This window comes from Acipenser ruthenus, chromosome 8 (genome assembly GCF_902713425.1).
Source record: "Acipenser ruthenus chromosome 8, fAciRut3.2 maternal haplotype, whole genome shotgun sequence".
In the NCBI taxonomy this organism is placed as follows: domain Eukaryota; kingdom Metazoa; phylum Chordata; class Actinopteri; order Acipenseriformes; family Acipenseridae; genus Acipenser; species Acipenser ruthenus.
In genome coordinates this window covers 4,911,591-4,932,054 of record NC_081196.1, presented here as the reverse complement: position 1 = coordinate 4,932,054, position 20,464 = coordinate 4,911,591, and the positions used below count along the sequence as shown (strand labels likewise).

Genomic DNA, 20,464 nt, shown 5'->3' with positions numbered 1-20,464 from the left:
ATTTACAGGGGAGGCGAGCAAGGAATTACACAACACAAACAAAAAGAAAAATCTGAAAGGTTGACCTCACCCCCCAAACATCTCTACTGGATCCAAATTCAACTTGTTTACTGCAGTCTAAAGTAAAACTGCAGTATTTAACTGAAACAAAGGGTCCAACATGAGCAACAGAAAGAGTGCTCAGGAATTCTGCAGGCCAACAGGAGAACCATTGCACTAAAGAGTCATTTGACTGGTACCCACTGTTGCTAATCAGTACAGTAAGTAAAGGAATGCTTCCGGGCATACTGGCTTTTTTACAGTCTTTTTAAAAGCCTGTTTTCTGTAACTAAAAATACTCAAGTCTGTCCGCCAAGAGAATTCCTTAAATCTGATCTTTTAAAAAGGAAACCACCTGCACAACAGTATTGTATAGTGGGTCTGCTATAATGCCAGCGTGAACATAAAAATCTAGGTGCCAAGATTTATGTTCTTTAAAAATCTGACGGGCTAAACCAAGAGACTGCTGTGTTTAAAATGCATATACAAATAGACAAGTAAACTAAAATGAACTTTAAGCAGAACTTCAAAACAGCACCTGCAACTTCTCTTTTTTTAGAGCAGAAAATTCTCCTGAGTTTAATATCTGTACTCCAGGAAGCAGCCGCTAAAGGGACTGTGTGTGGCAGAGAGCCAAAGCAGTGGTGCAGACTACACACTGTTCCCTGCCAGCACTCAAACAAAACAGACAAGCTTCAGTTAAACTGAGATCTTCTGCAGGAGGCAATGTCAGCCCTAGCAGCACTGCACCGTGCACCGCGAGTGAAGCAGCACTAAATATTCCGACAAAACAGCGAGCTAAGAGTTTATATTGTGTAAGAAGCCTGAATAAATACTGAAATATGGTTGGTGGTGCTAGACACCTATTTGAAGATCGTTTATTAGAATGGCTTGCTACGAGACTTAAAGATTAATCCACATATAATAAAAAAGGGTTTCTGCCGACAATCATAAAATCAGATATATCAAAGATACCCTGGTAATACATAACATTCATTATTTGAATAGCATAGCTGCAATCCCTGCTGAATTTAACATTTTTTTTATTTAAGCTGCAGGTGCATGGAATGGGATTTGCGTGTTGCACACACTGCCACTCGGTAGCCAAATGTGTTAATTGCGTTGGGCCAAATTTACCTACATGACATACGGTAAAAAACAACGCTACAGTACATGAGCACATAAAGAAGGAAATCTATGTCTCGCTGTTCTGAGGAATGGAAATGTCACTGTGGTCATTGCACTGCCTCAGGGGGATCACGAATGTGAAGCAATGCAAAAGTTGGAAATGTTTCACAGGTTTAACCATTCATGCAAATTAAATATTGTAAACCTGCTAATTTCGTCGAGCAATGTTTTACGCTTCAAAGATCACACTTTTTTGGCTGCTCATCAGCATTGCAACTTGAAATCGAGATTAATAAAAAGACAGCTGAAAAACAAAAAGCGCAGGATTGTGGCACTCACTCCATCAGTCAATGTGTTAATGATGATTTCTCAGCTGCAATTATTAACAAGAAACAAGCTTAAAAAAGAGCAAAAAAACTAGCTTCTGCAGCAAACCCTGTCCTTTAATACATGGATTTTCTTTAATCTTCAACCCCTAGCCGCCAACTGCAAACACAAACACACACAGGTGTGCATGCTGTGCAGAGAACAAATACACCACAACATCTGTGCACTTCACTGTCAGGAAGGTTATCAACAAACCACTCTATTGAAAAGCCGGTAGTCCTGTTAACTTCATCGCAGCAATCCAAGATCAAACCAGGTACTGAGAAGAAGGGTTCCTCACGCCCTCACCTTGACACCGTCTGGAGGTAGCTCGAGGAGCCTCTGGATCTGCCGGCCGAATCCCTGGTCAGCTGTTAAGTTGCCGGCTCTGCCGTTAAGGTGGGAGGGTGCGGTGTGCCCCAGCTTGGGTGATCGGTCTGCGGCGAGTCGGCTGTCTGTGTGCAGCACCGGGCCCATGCTGTCTCGAGGGCACCAGGCCTCGGGGGGCACGTGCGGCTCCCTGGTGGGCAGGCTGGCAGGGATTTGGGGGAGCCAAGCGGGCCGTCCATCTGGCGGGATAGGGGGGGGTCTCTCGGGCGGGGGTGGAGGAGGGGGGTCTCTCAGCGGAGGTGGGGGCGCCGGGAGAGGCTTGTCCTGTTTCCTCGCCATAAACGGAGAAGTCTGAAAACAGAATGAAAGAGTTCAATCCCCAGCCAATTACAGGACAACAGGACTTTTTGTTCCAGACATGTACACAACTGTGTTTCATACGTATAAAAAAAGACACACTTTTTTTACTAGGATTGATTTAAGGCACGGTCAAAATGTATGCAATTACACAGGTGCATATCATATCATACACAGATGCACGCCAGCAATGGCAGTGCTGATAACTGAAGAGGAGCGGCAGTGCTGGTCTCACCTTGGGAGAGCTGGTGGGGCTGGCGCAGGGCGAGCGGATCACCCCTTTCTGGATGAGGTCCAGTCGAGGAGGCACGGGAGGGAGGCTGAGGTGCTGGATCTGCTGCGTTTCGGGCGGGGCCTTCCTACGCGGAGCCACGGGGGAGGAGTTTGGTGATGTCACAGGGGAATTCTGTCTCTCTGTCAACTGAAGCAGAAAAAAAAAACTGAAGGGAGACGACATAATAGAGTGATATTAGCAGGGAGCAAAAAAATCACAAAGCACAAGAAATCTCCACTATTTACAATCACAATCCCTCCAGTGTGTCCTCTTCGCCTGCACCCAGAATCATCTCAGCACTGGACACTTTTAAACCACCATAGCTAGAATAAGCTGTCTGTGCAATGTATAATAACAACATCTTTGACGTGGTGCGATATGCTTTATACTCAAGACAACATATATTCCTTTTCCTGAAATTCCTTTTGAATGCCCGATGGCATATTTCACCACTGTTTATGCAGAATTTTGAATCCTGGCTTGAATCAGATGATAAAAGGCTCTTCTCACAGACTCCCACAAAATGTTCTGAACGTTGCTGGACACACAAGCTAGCAAGAGACTAGACGGCAAATTAGCACTTAAAAAAAGGCCTTATTCTAATCTATGCCCATTTTTTTATTCATGGAAACTACTTTAGCTGAAACTGGATTTTGCAAATTTAACAAATGAGGCGGCATTTTTTATTTTAAATCATGTATTAGAAAAATGTGACTATTTTCATAATTGTCATCTGACAGTATGTACTGGTTCAAATACCAAATAGGACTAGATTGGGGGGGGGGGGGGGGGTTGGACGACGACACATAAATCGTTACGGTTTTGGTCTTGTGACCTATGAACTGGTTTTAAATACCAAGGCTGTAGAAGGACTCAAGGAAAATGGGGAGGACAACTGCATGGTGGGCATGAGTCACAAAATGAATCTCTCACATATGATGCATAACTGCAAAAGATGTGCTGAACATACATTTCTTGATGTCAGATAGTGAATCGGGGTCATAGTTTTGCCCACAAGGCATTTCTCTGTGTAAACAGAGGGTACGATTCTGTCAACCACCAGGCAGCCCAGAATAAGTCTGTGCGATCGTATCAAACACTTGAGTGCTTATCGATGAGGCTGCAGAGGACAACTGATCGTTTTTTTCTTGAACAAGTTGATTACCACAAAGAACATTTGAGTTCTTTTGAATTTTCCGTTTTAAAAATAATGCCAATTTATTTCCACTCTAATTCACACTGAACGCCTGCCACTCCCAACCCAAATATTGTCGTGTCACAACCGACAGCTACATTATCGTTGTAAAAAGTTTATTGGCCTATGTTATCTTTAACACACTGTGATAACGTACTTGTTCTATACATTATAAAAAGAATACAAACAAACAAAAAGTAAATAAATTACATCACACACACACACACACAATATATTTACAATACATCTTGGCTTGTCTCAACACAAACTTACAAATGAGTAACACTGGAGCTCAAGGTAGATGGGATCAAAGCCAGGGCCTCCAGACCTGCAGTGCTCTGCTCCATCCACTGAACCACACTGCCTTTGAAATGCAGGCTCTTACCTTTCTGACTGAAGCGAGCCGGTTCATCATCAAGGACTCTTCTTTGTCATCGTCATCGTCCAGGTCTAGCATAGGGGAACAGAAAGTGTCCATAAAACTGAACTTGGCGCCGTCGTCTCGTGGGTCAAAAGGGTCCACAATGACCGGTTCTGTGCCCTTGATTTCACAGCGGCAAAACGGACAGCCTTGCCCGTCTGATTCCTGCAGAAAAGCAGAAGAGGAGAAGTGTGAATGCTTTGGTTTCAAGAGTAGCTTGCTCTGGTCTCAGTAGGATGTACCTGAGGCCCGGATAAGTTTTTACTGACGTTCTGGGATTCTGTCTCCACTTATCTTATGCCCCTGACAGTAAGCCCAGAATAGACAGTCAAAACTGCTCTCACGTCTTGACATAGAATAAAAAGGATACAGCAATATAATTGTAAACTATTAACTGGCTACATCAACACAAAAGCATGTAATTAGGGCTATTATGCTTTTAACTACTGTAGCAAGACCTTATTCATCAGCTCCTATGCCTGTTTATAGTTGGTTAATAATGAATCCTTAAAACTAAAAATAAATAGTTTTAGCTTTACAGCACTTCAGTTTTCATATTTAATTTCCAATTTAACTTTCAATTTCACATACAATTTTAAAAAAGTGGTGTACAGTATCAAGAGAATACAAATTATGGCAAAAATATTTTACTGTTTGGCATCTTTATGTTTTCCAGTAATTCTTACAAGATGTGTAATTGACATTTATCAAAACTTTCAAAAATCACCAGCTAGTTTCCTTTTCTTATCTTTAAACAGAACAGTACATCTTTCTAAAGTGACAGTATAATATTTAATTGGTACTCAAGTCGCAGTTTTCACTAAATAGGCAGCAATGATATACAGTATTAATGCTTTATGAGCTGCCAGATTAAATAAAACCCTTAACACAGGCAGAGAAAACCAAAAGCTACTTGTTGCTTGTTAGATGGTCTGGCATAAGGATCATAGCATTAGGAGGCCAAGTTACAACAGTGATAACAGGGTGTAATAAGAACCAGGTGCTTAGAAATGAAACTTTTAAAAACATGCAAGGAAAAGGGATCTGCATGATAAAACAAATTCTAAAAGCGGATCTTGGAACAGTTAAATTAGCAATGTGAGTTTTTCTGAATAAAAACTAAAAAAGAAAATGAAAGTGTCCCAAACGTAATGGGAATTGCATCTCTAATCAAGTCATATGGGTACAGTACAGAGTCTATTATCCAGAAGTTTATTAACCAGAGTGCCAGTTAATTAAGTCAGGTCCCAATAAAACAGGTGGTTTTTTAGCATATGTAATGATGTCTCGATTACAGAACAAAAGGATACTAACTGTCAGCGTCGTGCATTTAAAGCAGGCAATACTGGGCGCTTGCAGTAGTTTTGGGTCTTGCATCCTAGTTACATTCTGGATGTGGTTCAATTACCCAGTAATTATCATGCTTACAATACATCCGCATACACACACTAGTCCAGTTACATGATGTTGTAATGTACTGTATGTGAAAACTATTTGCCTCACTGATATGGCCACAAGCTCACTTTCACTGAACACCAGTAATGTAACTTTCCTGAGACAATCCTCGAGTTCATTCTACATCTCTGATACCTGCAGCAAGCTTTCCCAGACTTCTTCATATAGGAGACAGTCTCTTCATTTAGGCCCTAATAGCACTATTCTCCAATTCACAAAAAAACAGTTCCTTTCAAAAGACATTTTTATATTAAACCGGTGTCTCATTTTTCACCCGAACGTCTACTGTGACTACGAGACACTTCATACAAGACAATTAGTCACAGCTGACTGAGCTTACTCCACATCGGCCATTATTAACTGACCTCTGTACTGAAAGGGTTTCCAGAATGCCAATTTCACAGAGTCATTTTACTAAAATCAGTCTTATGAACATTTAAATTGAAATGTTCAGAAAAGGCACCTCAATCAAAAAGAAAAAAAATATATTATATATATATATATATATATATATATATATATATATATATATATGCACACAGCAGTCACATTGATAATTGCATTTCTCAGATAAGATTTTTTCCCTCCCCATTGTTTTCCACTGTATTCCATTAGGCAGGCTATGGGAGTTATGTTACAGCAAAGTGTAAAAAGTATTCTCTTTCAGGGCTTTTGAAATACTGGATTTCTGTTTTCTTCAAATAGAAATTAAACTTCAATGCAGAGTTACTCAGAAGTGCAGGTGTGTGCGTGTATATATTACACACACACACACAAATCAGCGCTATAGTTAGCCCTGCTATGATTCATTCTTTACTGGAAGCCATGCATATTATACTACAGTGGACTCGGGGCTGAATCGTCATTAGCACTTTTTTTGCAGATAATAAAAAAAAAAAAAATCAGAAATGAAAACCTCACTGTTAATTTAGGGGGCTTGGGAGTAGTCTGTTTTTTTTCTTTTTCAAACTGCACATTACAGTTTTACCTTTATAGACAAAAAACTATGTTACTGATGATTTGGAGTATAAAAGACACTAATAAGTTGCTGCATGTTCATTTGAAGCCCTTGAAAACAAGGCAACTTCTTCCTGGCAAACGTTTCAAGGAACTAGCTGTAGGGCACAGACGTACTCCCCTATGTGAAAAGTTCAAGCAGCACCATCACACAATAAATCGGATTTAAGAAATCTGGCATGAACAATGTTGTTTCAACAGTTGCCAGAAAAAGTTAATAGCCTCTTACAATATTAAGCAATACTACACATATTGTTTAAACACAGTGGTTACAATAGCTGAAGTCTGCCAGTATAACTTAGTAACATGAAGCAATTTCGTATTTAATTATAAATTCATCCAATTGTTTTTTTCTTTCTTCTGAAAAATCACGATTCTTGTTCTGCAGCAATATTACCTTTACATGGCACCTTTTCATGACAAGAAAATGTAACATGAAGTAATAGTGACAGTAATAAATAATAATAATAATAAAAATAATAATAATAATAATAATAATAATAATAATAATAATAATAATAAAGCTCATTTCTTCAAATCCCAAAACGAAATTTTTAATCCTGTACGTTCTGAAGGTTTTTCGTTGCAACGTAATTGGAAAAAACACAAATGGACACCTCTTAGTAACAAGAGGCCTTCTACATAAGTAATCTGGGCAGTCAAATCAAACAAACCTGCCATTCAAACTTTGATACTAATGCGACTCCAAAAGCTTAGAAACGCTCGTTTCCAAAAAAGCACAGATGTTGCACAACATGGCAATGCATTGAAAACCTCTTGAGGCATGGCTAATCAGTGTGATTATACACACACAAGGAGACCAGCTTTCAACTGCTGACTCCTTCATCCTTTCTTCTTATCCCGTCAATAAGCCCAAATGTCGAAACTGAAATACATTTTACGTACAAGTAGAGGCTCGCGATGGGAAGAGAACCCGATTTTCATTAATGAGAAGTCTTCTGTGACATCAACTGCAGTGTTGGTTACAATTGCCCTGAGGCAGAAGAAACTCGGTGCAACCTTACAACACCACAAGGGGGCACCCCCGAGACTATAAATCCATCCTATGTTCATTACTGGTCAAAAACCAAGCTGTAGAAGTCCTGAACCCCAATTTACCTACCAGGTTGCATGCTCCCAGATGAACAGTAGGAGCACATGTAAAAATGTTCTCAATTACCTGCCACGCTGTCAGACAAGAAGTGCACATGAGATGTCCGCAGGGCTCGATCTTCACATCCTTGTTGTTCTCTGCGCATATTTTACACAGCTGGAAGGTGGAGCCCATCTCACAGTACAACTCGTACTGCTCCTGCAAACATAAGGAATGCACAAGCTTCATTTAATCACTTGCTTAAATCACACCTGTGGGCTTTGCTCAATAAAATAAGAATTGATCGATTAATCTGGTGTATCTGCGGGCGGTATCAAAAAACGGTGTGCGAAAAGAAATCTGGAAAAATGGCGGAGAGTATTCTAAAGACCTAGGCAAAAGGGCCACTGGAAGGCTTACGCTATATTTCACTCAGAATTAAGGAAAAAAAAAAAAGAGACTAACATTTGCTCATAGAGGCTTTCATTTCACAGCAGCACTACAAGTTTATCGTATTGTCTTAGTCGCAAGTAAGCTGATAGAGATTATATATATATATCTATAGATATATGTTCCTGATACAGCCCACAGGCTGTGCCACCTACCTGTGTGACCTTTATGTGATCATGAGGTGTTGGTTCACACAGTCCAGTCAAATCAGGGTTATAACTGCGGCCGTCGGGGTACAAGTAACTGGAATACAAATAAAATAAATAGGATATTAATAAAAATAGAATGTATTTGCCAATATTTGCATGAATGTTGTATCACATTTTATTGCAATCGTAACACATTGGGTTGTAAAAGGATGAAGTAAAATGAGGAGTTAGTTATGTCAAAAGGGACATTTGACAGTTTTTTCTACAGCTTATAATCTTAAAATGGAAAATGCATGATATTATACAGAGGGTCAATTCTTACTTTTTGTTTTTATTCAATAAAACGTAACTGCACTAACAGTTCAACCATATTCAACTATTGTAAACGATTTAAAAGTATACAAAAAAAAAAAAAAAAAAATCACCAGGACAAGACAGATTTTGAAAGGTGGCAAATTCTTATAACTGTAGCAAAGCTAGCAACAAACAACTCAGTCCCATGAAAGAAAAGCTAATATTTCCAGAGTCCGTTCGTACGCCGTCAAAATGATTTTAATTCCTTCTGACAAATGGTCTTCCTATACACTTGTGCTAGGGCTCAGAATCTTACATAATGTGCACTTGAAGAATACTGCTGGACGATACTGGTGTGTTTTTCAATATAAAATGTAAAGAGATGAGAATCAAAGTATTTAGATACTTGCTCTTCATTCTACATTGCACAGCTCTGAATGCAAAAAACAGTACCATGAAAGTTAAATCCTGTCACCCTAGCCTTTCCCAACACCAGAATAACACACACATTTGTTGCATAGGCACAGAGTTGAAGTGATATGTTTTCATGCCTAATTGCATTCTTGGCATTTCCATTTACAGAACTGCACAAAACAAAGGAACCTTTAATCTCTTTTCAACGGTAGCCAAAAGTGAAGCTACTCACCTGTGGGGCTGGGATACAGACTGCATTTAGCGCAACAAATTATACCTTTGGAGAGGAGTAACGTGGCTGGAAATTGAATTTGTTATTTGTTTTAGAGACGGCTGCACTTCAGTGAAATTGCTGTTCCATGAAAATTAAAAATTATCCGGGGGAGAGTGAAGTTCTGTACTACCTTGTTTGCAATGGAAACAAATACGGGGGTGGGAATAAATAAAAGCATTTCTAAAACCTACTGCCGTGTGTACATGCATTTCATAGATGCAGTTCAAGGCATGACAGCTTTTCCATTTCATTTGCTGCTGTAAGCACAACATATACAATACAGTAAGGTTGAAATCAAGCAGACAACAACGCTGTTTTCTTTCATTATTGAAAAATCTAAACTAAAATAATTTTGTTGCAATTCTTTCATTATTATTTTCATTTATTTTGTTTATATTTCCGTAATAAAAACCAACAGTCCTTAAAATTCCACAATGCCACAGATGATACATTTTTATAAATAGACAATGGAACTTCACACCTCTGATTCATCAGGTTTGTAAACTGCAGCCTGTGTAATATCCTCTACAACACAAATACCAGCCCGAGGAGGTGGGCAGCTTGCTGGTTAGCTGATCAGTAACAGCAACGGCTGCATATAGTCTAGTAACTGTCTCCGAGTGCCTCAGCGTGTATTACAAGTCAACAGGCTAGGTTGAATCATGTCATGACACACGAGAGCAAAGCTTCAGCAGGTTAGATCACATGAAATTCTGAAACTGCACTGCCGACAAGAAATGCACAATATAGAAAGATTTTAAAATTCAGCCATGTTAGTTTCCTGTTGAACACCACGTTGTGGGTGTCAGTAACATAAAAAGGAGGGGTCACTGTGACCAATATCCACAGCGTGAACATAATACCATATACTAAACAGCCATGCATAGCTTCATGAAAAAACATGGCTCCCGAGATACCGTCAATCATAAACAATCAGGTACCACTAGTGTGAAAAGTATGTCACCGCACCCTGTCTTCACATATCATTTACCGCAACAAATGTATTAAAAAAAAAAAAGCAAAAAAAAAAAAAAGCATGCAACATCATTTATGGATGCATTTTAAAAGTACTGGCCGATTACTGATGTGTTAAAGCTTACTTTCTAAAAATCACCCTGTAGAATATGGGCGGCATATTTAAAGGCTGTTTGGAGGAAGCCGAGAGTGTTGCTTTGAAATGTCGCTTCTTGCCAGATTCTAAAGCATTTTGTTCTGGTTCAAAGCCTTGTTGATACCACTGAACCCCGCCCACCCCCCAGCAAATAGTGTTTCCCCACCTCTGTGTGCTCTGACTTCATGAATATCACTAACAATGTGTTGCGAATACTGTACCTCTAGTTTTTTAGCTGCATTATGCACTGCTTGTGTAATACTAGTTATTGGATTATAGGAATATCCATATACGTACAACCCTTCCCTGCACCCATCGATTAAAGCCTGGAACAGGGGCTTGTTGTGTGGAATGGTCTGGAGGATGTTCCCATCGTTGGTGGAGTAGCCGATAGCCCACTGTCCCAGCCGAGTACAGCTCAGTCTGAAGATATAGCTGGAGAGAAGAATGCAAACAAAAAGGTTTGTTACTTGAGAACCAGAGCCCCCAGTCAGAGAGCATTACCCTGTGGCAGTCGACCACATCAGGGAAGGCAAGAGCCCTAAGCCTCATCTCTAATGCAATGTATACTTAACTGCAACACTGAACAAACCCGAGCAATCATTTTACAAAACCAGGATTACTTTCTAATGCATACAGTGAATACGAGCACCATGCAGGAAAAGGGGATTAGATTAAAATTCTTCTTAATCCACATTTCGCTGCATTAATTCAATGAAGTGCGATTTAATAAATGTAACATTAAAACGTTTATCATTATACTCTGTATACACACACCATTACTTTTATGCATACATACTGTAGTGATCATAGTATTAGACAACCAGGCATTGTTTTAATCAACAAAGAAACAATTACTGTAGATGTAATATCTCCCTCCCAATTACATTGCTGCTGCATGAATGGTTTTAAAAAGAATAAGTGTGCTCTAATATCCATTCTGAACTCGTTTATGTTTTATTCCCATCATTGTCAGAACAGATAGAAATCTACAAGCACTCTAAACAGGGAAGAATTATATTAACAACTTCATAGAACTTGAAAACTCAAAAACACACGCGCCATGACTTAATGTGCTGTATAACTGAACAAAACAAAAAGGACCCTAGACCTACACCCTACAGTATATGTTTACATTGTAAATTAATTAACTTTGATTTGTGTTAATGAATTCTGTGACAAACTGATTGCAGCAACACACAATCCATCCAAGAGTTTGATAACTGAAAAGCCTGGTGTTCAGTTTTGAACTAGAGACTGATCATAATTCCACTGCCGATTTTAATCTTTAAAACCAGGGTGTGCCCTGACATTTTACTGGCTTTTTAAAATGTGTACTGTTAGAGAGGTTCCATTATTTTAATGATCTGAAAGGCGGAGTGTTTCAGACCAGCCAATACTTTACATAAATGGAACTGCCCCCCCCTCCCCCACCCTGTCTCCTGTGTTTGCGGAGGACGCTAACATTCATCAGTGAACTGGTATTTGCATGCAGAGATTCGGGACTGAGATTAACTGAAGACCACCCACTCTACAACCGAGGATTTCAGTGCCCCATTTCAGTGCTGTACGCTCATTAGTTTCCAAAAGCAAAAAGTATAACACTGATTTTGGGCACGCCTTATGCTTAACTAATTTATTTGTAACACTATGTAAACAAACCTGCGGTCTCCGCTCTTAAACGTTCTATCTCTAATAAACTATACAGAAAGCTAATGGAGAGTAATTGCCAGGGGATAAATACTTCCTGCAATAGTACTACTGTATGTTATTTTACAAAACGGTAGTTTCCAGAAATTCTTGGGGACCCCAGGGGTACCTGGTTGAAGCGATATTGCTTGAACATGTTCAACAGGCATGAAGTTAATAACATGTGGAAGAAACTGGTAACTGTATAGGTTGCTGTGGAAAAGAGATTACTAATAGTTATTCCTTCTTTTATTTATTATGAAACTTCAATTACAATTAATTTTCTGGTTATAAGCTTAATAAAATCAGTAGCTTGAGGAAATGGGTTATTCAAACATACGTACAAGATGACCAGCGTGTGCCTCAACTATCTTTTAATGAGTTTAAATCCCTGCCACTCCCACGCTTCATATTACAGGGCCTCCGGGAGAATCTCCTGCATTGTGCAGGAGAGGTGTAATTTAAGACACAAAGACAGTGATAATAACCTCTGACAACAGAACTAATAACAGATTTAAGCAGCTTGCACAGCTGCAGAGCTTCACCTCCCAGGCTTGTTGATGTATTTGTGTAGCCGAGCCTTCACCTCATCATAAGTTAAGAACGCCATGTATCCTGGGTGAGTCACAGCCAGGAAGTTCCAGTTCCTTAAGATCGAGCCCCAGGGCTGAAAAGGACAAGAACCAGCATTGTTAACCATCAAATTTTATTTACTTTTTAAATCAAAAAACGACATTAATAATAACTTGGGGATGAGCAATCTTCTTAAAATTAGGAAAGGTTTGTTTTACAGGAAAAGTAATGATTTGTGGTACATATACACAGGGTGGTTACATAGATATCATAGTGTCCATTGCTCCCTTTGTTATAAAGCTCCTGAAAAGCACTTGATCACGAGGAAGCAGAGTGCATGGAATAACTGTATACAACTCAACATGTGCATTAGATCCCCTATCCCCCACACAGCTTAAATTATGCCAAATAAAAATGCACAGTGGCCACTCGGCATTACCAACTAAGACTTAAATGCATCATCTGTTGTGTGATTAAAAGTTTAAGTATTTGAACAATACAATTTCAAAGTGGTCCTGGGGTTTATCGCAGTGATTCTGCAAGTTTTGAAGTCAAGACTCTTGCATTAGCACTTGGGAGAATTAGAAGGTGAGATACAGCTTACACTTTGAAACTAGACTGTTCTTTATTTCAGTCCACACCAGCTGTTTACACTAAAATAGAGTAGAGTGAATGCTTTACAGCATCAGTGAAATAGTGGATCCAGGAGGCAAGTAGATTTTTTTTTTTTGTATTGCAGCTTCGGGGAAAAAATAAATAAATAAATAAATAAAATGAAGAATCTGAACTGAATTCCAGCCAAGGCAGGGAAACAAAAGCATCATCCTGGCAGGGGAAGAAGTAATTCGACACGCTCAGTGGAAGTGTTTGTGCAACTGCTACAGCGCTGCATGACTCATCGAAGGGGTGCTTTTCATTAGCTCTCCAGGACCAGGGGGGTGCTGCAGGGTGGGTGGATCAGCAACCCGTTTATTACCACTTACAAAAAGATTCATCTAAAGCATTTGAAACTCCAACGCCATTTATAAAAGTGACCTGCTGGCAGAGAACAGAGACACCGCAACTGTTCAAGAAGGTCTCCCTCCCTGTCCACAACAGACATGCCTCCAGACTTCAACATCTTCAACTTGTACAAAAGCTGCCATTTCATGTGCCTTTCGCCTTGCAGTTTAAATACTGAAAAACTTCATTGAAATGTCAGAATCTGGATGTTCAATCTTGATAAATCTGAAGAGAACTCCGAATGGTTAATTATTCAAATGCTGTATGTACACCAGCATTAAAAAAAGTATCAGGATTTAGGTTGAAAACTGGTATGGGAGTATTGATTTGACATGCAATGGAACATTGAGTCTTCTAAAGCAGTCGTTTTTTTTATGAGGACTTGTGGTGAAACTCTGTAGGTGTTTCCTATAAGTGTAACAAAACAAGTACTTGGAAAAAAAGGTGATCCCCTTTCTCGGTTTCCATTTCACAATGCAAGATGCTTTACCTGAGGTGTGCGATATACCTCGTAGGTGACATTTATAATCATAACCTTAAAAGGGGGGGCCCCTGCAGCTGAAAAAAAAACAACTTTCATAGCATAAACAAAGCAACCTACAGTATATGGGAGACTGTACAGTACTCAGTCAGCAAGCACTCGTTCTCAATTGTTCTTTAGAAAAAAACATAAATGATGCAGCATTACAAACTGGCATCTTCTTTCTTGCTTGTTTATTTACAGCTCTAACATTTCGTGCATCTTTATATAACAATAAACTAGCCAATATTACGAGCACAGATTTAGATCATGCCAGCAGATTATAGTGTCATTAAATTGCATAAATAGAGTCCTACTGTATGTTAATTCCTTTTGTCAGTAGCTACCACACTATATTCGATGTGCAGAATGCCAGAGTAAAACACAAACGTCAAGAGAGTCCCTGATGGAATAGATTGTCTATTTGTAATACAAAGACTACCGGACAAAAATGTATAGTGAAGGCTACCATTGAGAAATCCACACTAAAACAAGAAAAAACAACCTGTATTTAACACGTACTCCATTCTGAGAGGAACCCCTGTATTCATGTACTTTTATTTGAAATTACCTGGAAGAGTCTGGTGAAGATGTCGAATTCGAAGACAGAAATGTAGTCATTGCAGGTCAGGTCGATAGTGGACTTAAGAGCCATCGCCTCCAACCCAGAGCTGATTGGGTGGACTTCGTGAAGGCACTGTCGGAAAACTTTCCACGGCACGATCGGCCTGCAAGAGAGCAGCAATACAAATGACACGTTGAAAGGGGAATCCCAGCACATACACATCCTATAGGAAGAGGGTTTACTTCACATTTTTCAATGATGAAATGGAGCAGGCTCCCGAGTAAAAGACTAAATCCACATGTCTTCATGCTTTGTCCCCCAAGTGAGGGCCTCTAACCCGCAGCATGGCCCTGCTTCCACATGTCAATGAGAGTGTATAGATCAAGTTGAAGTCCTGCAATACAATACACCAAAAACATGCTAACCGGTCTCCAAAGCTGGCCAAAAAACTCCTATTACAAGCACAACACTGTGAAAGAACTGTTCATAGATCATACGATGCAGATCAGATGTATGCAGGATAGCCTTGTGACTGACTTTCTCCCAAGTTAGCAGTTCTTCCAGAATCTCTTCATGGGCAAAATAGGTTGTCTACAAAAAGATAGAGGAACAAAACATCTTGGAAAAAGAGGCACTGATCTTTTTGCGTGAGAGAACTGTTAAAAACATGATTAAATCAAATCACAGATGATACCATTAAATCAAGACTTTTTCAGTACAGTAAATAAATAATCAAAGTCTAAATGTATTCCTGATAAAATCACGATACTCTATTGATCCAACCCTAATGTGCATGTGCTCTCACCCAATCATTGTATTTTGCTGAAGTACATTTCACTTGGATTCATGGCTCAATGAGGTTTGCAGCTGCTACATGTACTGTACAAGTGCAATAGTGTCCCTTTTGTAACAAAAGTTTATCAAATTGGGAGGATTGGTTCTAGTCTCAAAGTGACCTCAAAATCAGGTAACTTCAAGAACCTGTGCTATGAAATGTCAACAAGTTTTGCAATGATTCGTTAAGTAGATCTCAATATACCTAAACATGAAATTGTGAAATATACGCTACATGCGGACGCACGTCACTTTACACACAAACATCCCCCTAAATATAGTATTCAGCAACATAAGCCTAACATCAGTGCTCTTAGGTGGCCCAATACTGAAACAGAGAATGAATAGTGGTGTGCGATAACATCAATATACCGGTATATTGGGATATTCATCAGACAATACAATAAATTGGTATTTGAACAACACCGGTATTTCTGGTTTAACGGATTCAGGGAAACATCTACGGAAAAATGTCGGCTATTATCTCGTGAGATAATGTGAGAACTCGTAATGCGAGCAGTGCCAACACAAAAGAAAATATGGCAGAAGCACATGGAGATTTTGAGCTGCTTAAATTCTGCAAAGCAAAGTCACGTGTTTGGAATCATTTCCTAAAAAAATATTTTTATTTTATTTATATATATATATATATATATATATATATATATATATATATATATATATATATATATATATATATATATATAAAAAAAATATAAAGGATGGCTGTATGGCATGAAGTAAAATATAAATATGTAAAATATGCTGGTGGTAACACCAACCTTACATATCACATTCACCAGCATCACCGGGTCTTACTTCCAGAATGAGCTTCGACTCCCAGTGAACAAATAAGGCTAGTACGTTGATTTCAGGTCAGCAATCAAGAAACAAAAATCACATCTATGCCCGGGTCGAAATACCCAGCTAATTCAGCAATGCTCTTAAAGACTTCAGGCCATACAGAACGGTGGATTCTGCAGACTTCAGAGGCTTGGTGAACGTCCTGGACCCACGATATCAAGCACCCAGCTGGAAACAATTCAGAAGTTATAAAACCACCGGTGTACAACAAAGTCAAGGCTGAAGTGAAAGCTGAATTACAGACTGCTGAACATGTGTTAACTTGGTTTCATCTAAAAGGGTCTTCTATGCTGCAGGAGATATCGTCACTGCTCAGAGGGCTTCTCTGAAACCTAAACCTGTAGATACACTCATCCTCTTGAAAAAGAACATGGTGAAGGTCTAAAAAGAACAGCATGTTGAATGTACTTTATTGCAGGTGTAAAGTGTTATTTTTGGATGTTGGAAAGTTATGTTTTTATGGCAATAAAAGGTCTATATAAAAATATTGTTTTTCATGCACGTACTTCAGAGGATCCAACAAAAACAAGTTACTGGGCATTTCATAGGAGAGTTTCATTTGTCATACTACATTCTAATACTTTAAATTCCATAAAAATAACAAAGAGCACACTTTATACATGTAGATTTATTTTGGTAGCAAACAAAATAAAAAATAAAAACACAACAGCATCATTCAGCGCTGAATTCCAATATGTATTGCAATACATATCGCAACAGAGCCTCAATCTCAATACTCACCCCAAAGAATTAAGTCATGTTTTGACAAGGGCAGTTCTCAATAAATAGGGCAGCTCAATGTTCATAAGTGATGTCAACACTAAACACAGGACCCATTTCCTGTACGGGTGAACCAATGCGCTCGTTTATTTGTCTGTGAATATTTATTGGTAAGGAAACAGGAAACCTCTATGCTGAAAGGCATACCGCATTGTGTGTCTTCATGAACTACAGCGTCAATGCAAATTATTATAGGACGGTGACATTTATAAGCCAAGGGGACAGAATCATTTCAGACAAAAAGGACAACACACAACAGAGGAGGTGAAAAAATATTAAGAAAAAAAAAAAACCTGGGACTGCAAAAGGTTAAAATAAATAAATAAATAAAAAAAGATTACATTAGTTAATAAATACTAGTGAACACAATTATTAACCTGAATTCCACGTTTCCAATAATATCAAATACTGCTTTATTTTTTAATGGTGTCCTTTAAAATCAAGCTATCTTCCAATTTATAATGTAAATAAAAAAATCATTAAAAAAACTTGAGCAAAATGTATTTTTTCCTTCTCAAATCAGTTTAACTTTTTCTTCAGGAACACAGAGGGGGGGACTATCGATTTAACTGCCGTGAGCAACGTGCTTCTTTAGATTTTTCCACGGTGATAAAAAAAAAATTAAATGTGGAAACTTAAGGTAGGCACATTTAGCTGCAGAAAATGCTGTTTATTATGTCTCACCTCAGAGCAATAAAGAATGGAAAAAAAAGCTTAACATGGAAATAATGAACTGGTTTGTGGGAGTCGCTGCCCACGATTAAATGAAATGTACCTGATTATACCTTGTTACAATGCACAGCTCTGCAGGGGGCAGTCTGCTCCTCCCTGCCTTTGTGTTTAAGATCTGCCCCTTTACTGGAGTTGGTTCTACAGAAAACAGCTGCTGAATTCGAGCTGCTGTCAATATGCTGCCTACAGTACAGTGCTCAGACTTCTAAAGATATACTGCAGCCTGGCTCGGCAAGTTAGCTTGCCAGGCGATTCTGCCACCATGCGCTGCTATATTACTGCAGCAATATAGATCCAAAACGCAGTGCACACAGCCTAAAATAAAAGAAACTAAAATCTCTTGGCTCTTTTATTGAAGTATGGCTTGAAGCTCACACCAGCACTGGCATACCGAACTACCTTTAAATGAAGCATAGCCTACATTTCTTATGTTGCAGCATATGAATGGGAGCCAGGAGTTTGATTTATAATGCAATCTGTCCTCCTTTACAGCTGCATGAACAACTCCCTATTCTTGAGATTATTAACGGATTCAAGGTCTGATTGTTCAAACTCCTGGCTCCAGGTCCTTTCAATAATATCCATAAACAAGGGAGGTTCTGAAACCCAGGACTGGGTGCAAATTTAAATACCCTTTTTAAATGATAAAAAATGTTACTTATAAATATTTAAAAGCTTGGTTTTTATCTTTTAAAAAAAAAAAAACAAAAAAAAACACCTTAAATATAAAAGGACATCTATTTGAAAAGGTTTGAGAGCGCCCCTCCAATTTTGATATGACACCAATTCCTTGTGGTATTGTTTCTGAAAAGCAGCATTTTATTTAAAATAAACCATGCATTTCTTTATATTGCAAAACTAAAAAAAAAACCTTCATATTACCAATATGTTTTAGATCAGATAAACTGTAAGTTATACATTTCCTCTCGCATGCATAAATTAAACATTTATAAAAAAAAAAAAATTATGAGACACCACCAAAGTATATGTAGGATTGAATGTGTATAAAAGAAAATAAAAATAGGGATTTAAAAATTACCTATGAGAGAATGTAAATCCAATTAACTTCCAGACTATACAAAGTATGTCTGTATGGTTTGAGCAACAAAAACAAACAGGAGACAAAAAAATACCTATTAGCCAATCAATCAATGCCAGCAGACTGCAGGCAAGAACAGCTTTCAAATACATGTATCTTTCTGTATTCTACCTTTCCGAATTCTAAGATGTTTGAAATTCATTTCACAGCTGCAGGGTCTTCTAAATGTCAATCAAAATTCAATTTGCGTACAAAGTGTTTTTCCATAGTGATCTACAACCTGTTGCCTAAACCCAGTGGTCAGTTTGACGCTGAACATAATGAACACTCCCCAGAATAAAAGCCCTATTCATGATGCATACTGTACTGTATGTGCAACTTCCTCCCCTTCGACACCTCATATTAATCTATTTCAAAACGACATGACAGGGAAGGCTCGCATCTCAAACAATAGCGTTGCATAGTTTCCAGTGTAACGCTGGGATGCCCTGTGGAGTTCTGAACACACTTTTGTTTCCGAATCCCCAAGGAGTTTACCTCTGCTTTCAATCCAAGTCTCAGGGTTATCAGAAATGGATAACTGATTATTAAATATAAAAAAAAAACACTATGCTGCATGCAATATTCATCCTCAACTGTCAGAGACCATTTGATAATACATGGTGTTAAAATACGTAGGCAAGACGGGTTTCATTGGCAAGAACTTTTCAGTATCTGTCTCTATCCTGGTCCTTATTTTCAAAGCGTTTCCTCCATTCTTTAAATTTTTTTTTATTTTTTTTTTTTTAAGCGAGCTTATATATGAAACTTGTGCTTACGCTTACAGGAATGCATTTTCATTTATTTATTTATTTATTTATTTTTAAAGGAAGATCCACAAGAAACTTTTCCACATAGCATCTTTGAAATCAAACAAATGCAGTAAAAAAAACGATGTATTTGAAATGATGTCATTCATAAGGCAGCTCACTGCAGGAGGCTACTTGGTGTACAGCACTTTAAGTTCAGCATGATTATATCACAATTTCTCATATGTCCATAGCTTGGAGGAAAGCACTCCCCCATCCCCACGCATACTAAATATTATAAAAGTATGCATTTATTACATATACCCTAGGTCTAAAGTCTTGTTTGAGCATGATTTATATTGGAATATTTCATTATAATAAAATGCTAAATTGCAGTGCATTTAATTGCCTATTTCCATTACTAGCAACTACATTCAATTTTCAGGAAAATGAGGCATGTCATTTGGAAAGCACTCTATTTGCAAATGTATATTGTAAGTGTTTGTACAAAAGGTTGCACTGAAGAAAAGTACTTAGAAGCTGTCTTTCCGGGTTTTTTAAATGTGCTCTACATTTCACTACCCTGAGATGGTTAGCTTCTGTAATACCGGACACTTCAATGCATGTTACTGTATGTCCTCTCATTGGTTTCTGACTAACATTATACAATAGCTGCCTGTCGGCGCTTTTAAAACGATGAAACTGAAGTGT

General features: G+C 38.5%; 1 protein-coding gene across 2 annotated transcripts in view; it reads right to left on the bottom strand.

The window, feature by feature from the left end:
• The window catches only part of LOC117405466 (E3 ubiquitin-protein ligase CBL-B-like), a 64,743-nt gene that overhangs the window by 8,253 nt on the left and 36,026 nt on the right, over window positions 1-20,464 (bottom strand). For both annotated transcript variants that reach the window (XM_034922538.2, XM_059028187.1), the window contains 8 exons: window positions 14,723-14,879; window positions 12,602-12,723; window positions 10,665-10,802; window positions 8,281-8,368; window positions 7,763-7,894; window positions 4,075-4,275; window positions 2,456-2,641; window positions 1,843-2,214 (listed from right to left, as the gene is read on the bottom strand). In XM_034922538.2, the coding sequence (XP_034778429.2) occupies window positions 1,843-2,214; window positions 2,456-2,641; window positions 4,075-4,275; window positions 7,763-7,894; window positions 8,281-8,368; window positions 10,665-10,802; window positions 12,602-12,723; window positions 14,723-14,879 (1,396 nt within the window). The remainder of the gene's footprint in view (window positions 1-1,842; window positions 2,215-2,455; window positions 2,642-4,074; window positions 4,276-7,762; window positions 7,895-8,280; window positions 8,369-10,664; window positions 10,803-12,601; window positions 12,724-14,722; window positions 14,880-20,464) is intronic.